Source organism: Merops nubicus, unplaced genomic scaffold (genome assembly GCF_000691845.1).
Source record: "Merops nubicus isolate BGI_N331 unplaced genomic scaffold, ASM69184v1 scaffold1819, whole genome shotgun sequence".
NCBI classification, from domain to species: domain Eukaryota; kingdom Metazoa; phylum Chordata; class Aves; order Coraciiformes; family Meropidae; genus Merops; species Merops nubicus.
This window is the reverse complement of record NW_008628806.1, coordinates 12,270-21,185: the sequence shown is the minus strand read 5'-3', so window position 1 is coordinate 21,185 and position 8,916 is coordinate 12,270. Positions and strand designations below refer to the sequence as shown.

The window sequence follows — 8,916 nt, the reverse complement described above, 5'->3', positions numbered from 1 at the left end:
CTGTAGCACTGTGATAGTTCACATCACTGGTGAGCCGAAACAGTCACGGATTTCCTCGAGGTCCCTGGTCTTGGCCAGTTTCAGAGCTAGAACAGGCTTCCCTGTGAAAGCATGGGTGAAGATATGGTATGGATGTTTTTTTCTTCCCATAGCCTTGTTCTTTCCCCCCACCACTGTCCCTGCTTTTTTTCTGGCAACAAAGTGTTAAGATTCCAGTCAGCATCACTGGCGAAGGCTGGGGTCGTTGGGTACAGGTTGATTAAGGTAACCAGGGTTTTAGTTTTCCTCATGTGAGTGTAATGATTTGATGTTCATGCACTTTGGTCTGTTACAGCGGTAATATTAGTGTTCTATATTTGCAAGGTAAGAGTTGTTCATTAGCTCCTACCTGGCTGTTTACAGCTTTGCCAAAGCATTTTTTTTTTCCCGTTGAAGTGTGTCAGTGGACAGGTTAACCATCCTTTTTGGACTGAAGGCTTGGGTGGTTGTTTTAAGTACCTGAGCAAAAATACAGCGTCTGTGGATGATGGCAGAGAGGGTAGTGCTGTGCTGAGTGTATGTTTGTAGGGTTCGTGTATTGAAGGGTGGGCATCAAAGGAGACCAGTTCTTCAGGTGAGCACTGGATGCTGTGTAAATTGCATGGTCTGGGGGGGGAAAAAAACCCCAAACAAAAAGCAGAACCCTCATTTGGCATCTGCACAAAGGGCACTTTGTAGGCACATTGGCACACCTTTAATTTGAGTACTTTCTGAGTGGTGGATGTGCTACTCTGAGAGTCTTTGGTGCCTATTTTTTTTTCTTAATCTGAAATAGGTTCACTGTTTTTAGTTAAAAAAAAATAAAGTTGTTCTAACACTTTAAAATCCAGTTTTGTTTTGGAGTAGCGACAGAGATACATTGGAGAGTAGTCCAAGACTGTTATTCCTTCATGTTTTAAAATGCTTTATGTGCCTCAAATTTCCACCTTTGTTTTTTGTCTCTTTTTAATACAAAATCAGTTGCTACATTGGAATTGACTCCAGGTACAAACCCACTACTTTATTTTTTATTTTTCTTTATTTCTTTAGCAGTATTGCAGGTAAAGGTGTTGGGTTTGTGTTTCTTAATAAGGGTGCTCCTTTTCTCTTGCCCTTCTTTGCTCTACCAGTTCTGCAGTAAGCCTTGCATGTCAGTCTTTGTTCCTGTGGTGGCAGGATGGTGACGTCAAGGGGAACATTTTGATCAAGAAAGAGAAGTGTTCCTACGAGAGTAGATGGAGTCTTCTGCCATCTCTAGGCTTCCAGTTGCAGGATGACAGATAAAAATCTTTGTGCGTGCACAGTATTTTCCAGTGAAAGGTTCTTCTGCAAGACTTCCTTAATGCTTAGTTGTTAAACGTGCTAGGTACTAGGTGTAGTGTTGTAGTTCAATTTAGAAATGAAAAGGTTAAAACCTGAGTTGTGGAAGACCTGATTGTGAAATATCTTTGAGAGCAATTGACTCAGAAGTATGATCCTAAAGGAACACTTTACTTTTGTAGTTTTATTCATACTTGTTATGAAATAAATTCTGAATCCTACCTGGTAAGGCTTTTCACTTCTGTTAATTTTTATGTTCACAGGGAGATGATTTTTGGTTTTCTTGCTTTACAGCTTGGCACTGCGATTGGCTTTTTATTGCCACCTGTTTTGGTCCCAAATAAACCTAATGATATTGATCTAATGGCACATAACATCAGCATCATGTTCTATGGAACAGCAATAGTGTCCACACTTTTGTTCTTCTTAACAGGAGTTGGTAAGTGTTCTGTTCTTGCCATTGAAATGGTGGCCATAGGGAGTGTCACAACACCTCCCTCAAAGCATCTGGCACTGCTCAAAGTAGCTGAGGTTACATTTTCTCCAGTTTGCTTGTTTTCACTTTGCTGTTTTGCAGGGTTAAGTGACAACCAGTTTCCTCTGTCATGCTTCAAATGGGGTGACCCGTCCCAGAATATTCAGTTCACTGAGGCTTTTTGCTCTAATGACAATATGATATAATGTGAATTCTCTCTTAGTCTGACTATTCAGATACAAAGGTCTAGAGACACTGCAGGCTAAGTCTGTCTTTGGCTGTATGTTGGTAGGAGTCAGATGTAACCAAATAAATAGCATATCTTTTGTGCCTGTGACTTGATTTTTCCATGAGAAAATTGGAATTTTTTTCCAAGGAAGTTAAAACCCACAAGTTAATCTCTTGAAATTCATCAAACTGAAATACTTCAAAAAGAAAAAGCATTAGTCTGATGAAGACAAATCAATTGTTCCTTCTGTTTCCCCAGTGTTTGAAGAAAAGCCCAAATACCCTCCTAGTCACTCTCAAGCAGTCCTGCAAACTATGCCTCCCAAGGATTACTCCTACAAGCAGTCGATTATTAACTTATTCAGAAATATTCCATTTGTGCTTTTGCTGATCAGTTATGGTAAGTGGTGCTGCTGTCTATAGTCTGACAAGACAGTTGAAATGTGTGCTAAAAACCCACAGAGTTTCAGTTGTGGTGGTGTTTTTTTTATGGGGGAGGGAGTGTCAAACTTGTACTCACTCAACAGTCAGTGTTGGAAAACCCTGCAGGATTGAAAATACCATCTGTAGGTCTTGTGAAGAGATTTTTATCTGGCAGGTGAAAGGTTTTGCCCCCAATATGAGTCTTAAATATGAGATGAACCCTTTAGGGTGGCAGATCTGCATGGCTACACTTGGAATGACTGAAGGTTTTCTTTTGGTACTGCAGGTATTATGACCGGAGCGTTTTATTCTGTCTCCACATTACTGAACCAGATGATAGTGACTTATTATGAGGTGAGCTTCTTGGGTCGTCCTTGGGTTTGTGTCAGTTGTGTTTTATTTGGTACAGTACATCTGCAGAGGTGATGTTTGTTATTATGTAGGTGTTAAGTGTGTGCAGACATTTGGTTTCCTTTGTACCCCCTTACAGTGTCTTGCACCATGCAGCTATGGGAGTCATAGCAATGTTTGCTCTTATGACTGCCAAGAGGTCTGAACTTGACTCTGAGTCCAAGCAAGTTATTAATGAGCACCATATAAATATTTGTTGAAAGGGAGAAGAAGTGAACGCTGGGAGAATTGGCTTGACACTGGTGGTGGCAGGAATGGTGGGTTCGATTATTTGTGGTTTGTGGCTGGATTACACTAAAACATACAAGTAAGTGTGGGTAGGCATGTTTGGGGTTAAGGGTAGGAGAGTGGTGCCGTGGCATTAGAAAAATACTGCAACACAGGGGCTGGAGTGAGCTGATGGTGAATGGCAGGTCATCCCAGAGTTTTTAGCAGCCCTGGTGGAAACTAGTTGCTGAGGCTACAGCAAAAGCTTGAGACTCTTGCTGGTTCTTGGCCAAAAGAGAAGAGAGGAGATAGCAAGATGTAAAGGGGTTTACTGTCTCCTCCTGTCTCTTCAGGAGCATAAGGCTAGCAAGGAAAACCCTGTATGTCCTACATGCAGTGGCAAGGTGGCCCAGTGGGCTCCTTGTAGGAAAGCATCAACGTTCACAGCGTGCTCTGCATTGTTTTGTAAGATAGGCAGTTGATGGAGTCTCTTTTTTTTTTTAAATATTATACTAATCCTGGCCCTATTAGTAAGGATAACATTTGCTTTGATTTGGGGGATGACCATGGAGCAGGACTCCCTTCTGGGGTAGGTCCATCACCCGCGGTGTCACGCTCCACAGGAGTGAGCTGTGCCCTGCTTGTGGTGGAGTAGTTCTCCCTGAAACTCTTAGTACATTATGTGCAAGAGCTCTAGCAACTTACTGGGTGTTAATGCTGTAGATTGGCTTTGTTTCTGCATGTGTTTTGGCTTATAAATATGTGACATGTGCTTTAATATTTTGGACAACTTCCCTTGTTCCAGATTAAAAATAAATAGAATGTTGTAACAAGACTTGTCTGACTTGCCTCTTAGGCTGATTTTTATTGCTAATAAGAGTTTGATTTGGCTGCACATGTATTAATGTATTGTATAATGGGCCATGCTGCAGAGCGGCCAAGAGGTACTACATGGAGGAGAACTAAAGTAGTCTTAAGGTAATAGTATCTGCTGTGATTGTCCACTCTTTCAGAGTTTGATTATGTCTTCAGCCTTGAGTGAAGCAGCCATATAACCAGGGCAGTAGAAAGTTTGGGAAGAGAGAGGTTCTCACTGCATGACAGGTTTGAGTCAGAATTATGTGAAGCAAATATAGCTGTAGAATGTCAGTTGTTAGTAAGTAATGTTTGTTCTGCTCTTCCTTGCTTCAACAACATGCTAAGACCTTGTGTTAACAATGTTAATTGTTTTTGTTTTTGTTTTGATTGGGTTGCAGGCAAACTACTTTGATTGTTTACATTCTCTCTTTCATTGGATTGCTGGTATTTACTTTTACCCTGGACCTTGGATACCTTATAGTAGTGTTCGTGACTGGAGGAGTGCTTGGGTGAGCAACTAAAGAGAACTACAATACTTACTGTAGTTCTGTTCAGAAACAAGATTTGCATTTTTTAACTAAATGGTTCTACTGTATATTGTGTTGCTGTGCACTCAACTTGTGCCAGTGCTGTATCTGGATATGGCAGTCAAGGTAGAGCCAGAAATGTCCCAAGTTCCAGTTTAAAAACCAACCAACCTCAACTGCACTAATCCACTGCTCTTCCTGACACCTATCAGGCTGTTTAGCTTTTTCCACAGCCACTTCTAGCAGACATTCCAGTGTCCAGCCTCACTCTCTGTAGATGGTCTCATTTTATCCTCCAGCATGAATGTTGGGGCTGATCAAACGATGATGTTTATGTCCTTTATTTGAAAATAATTGGCTTCAATTATGGGGTGGCTTGTGGAGTGATCCGAGAAAGCTGTTTCATAGGTATGGAGGGGAGCACAGGTGGTTGTGGGAAACAGAACAAATACATTAAAACATCACTGTCCTAAAAAGAGACAGGTATGGCTAAAATTGTTGGATGTGGTTGGGGGAATGAAGCAGGCAAAGCAAGTGTTGAGTTGTGTTACATCTTGCAAACAGACAGGTCAGAATGCCAGTGAATTCATGATAATTACTGTGTGTGTCTGATTTTCTTAGCTGTAGTAATAGCTGAAGGCATCTTACTCTCCTCTTCAACAGGTTCTTCATGACTGGCTATCTCCCACTTGGGTTTGAATTTGCTGTGGAAATTACATACCCAGAGTCTGAAGGCACTTCCTCAGGTCTCCTTAATGCCTCAGCACAGGTTGTATGATTTTATTTTTCAGATGAGGCAATGTTTAGGGAGACCACTCTTTGTGAATCTAAGAAAGCTTCCTTAGACTTGGCTGCTAAGTCTCTGTTGCATTGTTGTAATCTGATTTTTTTTAACTTGGAACTTTGCAAAGTAAAGTGGTGACTTTTCTCTGTAACCCTGATTAAGTGACTTGTTTCTTTATAGATATTTGGAATTGTCTTCACACTTGTTCAAGGAAAACTCACAACAGACTACGGTCCTCGTGCAGGAAACCTCTTTCTGTGTGCTTGGATTTTTGTGGGCATTATCTTAACAGGTAATTAAACAGAAATGGAAGTAAGGATTTCTCTTTAATATAAAAATAGGGAGGGTTTTTTAGGTACTGAATTTCTGTGTAATTTTCAGATGTCTTGGGCATCTAGGATTTAAAAATGTAGCTCTTTGTCTGGGCTGACGGAAGTTGTAAGTGCAGGGTTTGGGGTTTTCTTGTTTGTGTTTCACATTAAATACTTGCTGTGCCTGCACCCCTTGATTTAAGGATGATGTTGCTAATACATGGACAGCTACCTGTCGTCCATTTCTTGAGCTGTATCTTGAATTTGAGGCAGATGTCTGTCTCCAGAGTAGGATACTAAATGTAAACAAACACAGAAATGGAGAGTTTGGTTTTCCAAATGCACGAAACTGCTGATGCATTCCTGAACTATGTCAATGACTTACACATGCAGGTACTTAAAAATGTGCTGAAAGTGCTAAAACCATCAAGCACTGCTTGAAGTATTCATGGTTTAAAAGCTTTTATTGTCATTTTCTGTGAGGAGCCAGTTTAAATTGTCAGTAAGTTCAAATTGCAAAAGAGTGAATGCAGATATTTTGAACGTGTGCTGAAAGCAGCTTCCGTGAGCTTGCACTGTGAAAATATTTCCCTTGCAATGCCTGTCATTGCAAAGCTTTGAAATACCTTTCTCTTTCTTTTTTTTTTTTTGTTTCAGCCTTAATAAAATCAGATTTGCGAAGACATAATGTCAATTCAGGGATTATGAACTTGGATGTTAAAGCTGTAAGTGATGACTCTTTCACCATGATTGCATTACTGTACTTGAATGCTGGGCTGCTATTGGCATAATAGTATTAACAGCAGAAGAGTAAATGACAAAAACTTCTTCCCTGCTGTTTTGGAATAACTGAGCTACATGGGACGCTCCCCTCGTATCTCTTTCTCCCCTTAGCTCCTGTGAAAATAACTAAAAGACCTGCTGCTCTCAGATTTTCCTGAATGTTAAATGGCTAATATTAATCTCTAATTTTATTGCTTGAATCTTGCTTTTTCATATTTGCAGGCAGCATAATAAATTGTGAAGCCTTTTTGTGTATTGGGTTAGGAGGTTGTGCTATAGAATAGGTATTTTATTTAAAATACCTGCAGTCTCTTTAAGTGAGGTCAGTGTCTGAGGAACAGAAGTCATGTTGCAGTTTCTGTACTCTGCTGCATGAAGAGCTGGATCTGCTCTTCTACTGAGCACCCTCTCACTTTAGATGACACGTGAGCATAGCACTTTCTGCTCTTCAGGAGCTCCCAAGAGCATGTTTCACCAGCTTTTCCAAATGATTACAGTTACTAGTAGAAGTAAGGCTGTCACTGGAAAGTGTTTTCACTGCTGTAGGGTTTTTGATCACTTGAATCAAGATAGTGATGGCTTTTTGGAGGCAGATGTTGCAAGATCCTCTGTCATGCTTCTTTTTTTTTATGCATAGTCATCTTGCATGGATAGCAGCTTTTGATAGCCTGTCATCAGGTGCACACTGTTAGTGTCTGCATAAGGTTCAGAAATTTTGAAGCTGGTGCTAGGAGTTAACTTGCACCCAAAGCCTGTGCAGCTGTGTGTGCACAGTGTGGCATCCTCTGGCTGTAGCAGCCTGGGTCAGGGTTGTCTCTGCAGTGTACAGCTTGGTTATAAGCAGTGGCTCATGATTTGTCTGTTCTCTCTTATCACCATGGTAATTAGCCCAGATTGTGGCACAGCTTCATTTGTATTAGCCAGGATATGACAGAAGCCCAGAGTCCTTGCTGTGATATTACCAGTTAACTTGCACCCAAAGCCTGTGCAGCTGTGTGTGCACAGTGTGGCATCCTCTGGCTGTAGCAGCCCGGGTCAGGGTTGTCTCTGCAGTGTACAGCTTGGTTATAAGCAGTGGCTCATGATTTGTCTGTTCTCTCTTATCACCATGGTAATTAGCCTAGATTGTGGCACAGCTTTGTTTGTATTAGTCAGGATATCACAGTGAGGACTCTGGGCTTCTGTTATATTACCATAAATAATTGAGAGCTGCCTATGGTAATAAGGCACTTTGATACCAATCTTTGATCATCAAGATTCTGTTGTGTTTAAATGCAGTGGAGAAAAAAACCCAAAAATTAATCTTCATATCAGAAATATCTATATACAGTAAATATATACTTTAGACTTGCACTAAGAAACACAGTTCTGTGAGTTTTGTGGTGGGGTGTTTTTTTTTTTCTGATTACAGAGAGAAGGGAAAACAGGGCTTTCTATAAGTGCCTGATTTGGCTAATTAACTACATACACTGCAGGAGTCTAACCTAATAATTAGTTCTGAGGCTGGGAATAGCTTCTGCTGAATAACAGCTTAATTCTTGCTTTTTGCTTTTTTTTGCCCTCTCCAGGTGCCAGTTGACAGTCCTGCAGAACCTGAAAGTACTACATTAAAAAGCCAATCAGCTTTATAAAAGCTGAAGGAAGGTGACTTAGAGATGCACAAGTTTGGTTGGCTACTGAATGATATTGGTGTTAATCACTGGATTTGTGTGTATGAGCAGTAAAATGTGTTTGGTGATACTAATGGTAGTTATGCAGTGCAAACTGTGAAGATGCCCAGTTCATTTTGCTCAAGGTGCAAACAATTCACCTTTGTATGGAATATTTCAATAGTAACATAAAAATGACTCATGCTGTGGAGATGTGTATGTTCAGGAAATGTACCTGGAGAAAATCTGGCATCCTGAAGCACAGTCATCGTTATCAGAAGTGTCTGATCTGTTGTTGATCAGTCTGCTAGTGCAGTTGAAAAGTCAGAGTAGGGAGCTGCACAGCTGGAGGATGTTCATGAATTCCTTTCTTAAAATGTATCTGTATTTTTTTTTAATATAAGCCAATGGTTCCTTTTGGGAAACTGTCTGTATAGCACAATACTGAAAGCAAGACATGACTGCAAATGTCTGTGTTTCATACTGGCATCTGACATTTCTTTTGCCTTGAAACATCTTGGTAGGTGTCAGAAGGCAGATAGAACACCACTGTCTTACAGGTTCACTGTAGCATTTCTTGGGAGATTTGAAGCTTCCCACTAGATAAATGGAAGAAAAAACTTTTCTTATTAAATACAGTGAAAAGGAGGAGAAAGGTCTTTGATCTCTCTACTGTGAAATATTTATAGGCAATGGAACACTACCACACAGGTTGCCTCCACAGAATATTTTCAGTGCTTTCTCAGTTAAAGTGAGAGGAGTACGTGTTTACAAAGAGCTGGTGCCTTTACTTTGTAAAGAAGTTCCTTGCCTCATCTTGAGTTTAATCAGTGCTGCTGAAGAAATTCCTTTTTTTTTTTTTTTTTGTGTGTGTTAAACCTCCTCTGAATATTTGTGGAGTATCAGTAAATGTGTTCTGTTG

At 40.4% G+C, this 8,916-nt stretch overlaps 1 protein-coding gene across 1 annotated transcript; it reads left to right on the top strand.

Annotated features, from left to right (window-relative positions):
• Window positions 1-1,632: 1,632 nt before the first annotated feature.
• On the top strand, window positions 1,633-7,976 carry LOC103779136 (feline leukemia virus subgroup C receptor-related protein 1-like; the record flags this gene model as incomplete). The annotated part of the gene is made up of 9 exons (XM_008946755.1): window positions 1,633-1,777; window positions 2,301-2,441; window positions 2,751-2,818; window positions 3,079-3,182; window positions 4,339-4,449; window positions 5,131-5,236; window positions 5,432-5,543; window positions 6,220-6,287; window positions 7,914-7,976. Coding segments are annotated over 9 exons (918 nt in total), but the record flags the coding sequence as incomplete, so codon positions are not given.
• Between the last annotated feature and the right edge of the window lie 940 nt (window positions 7,977-8,916).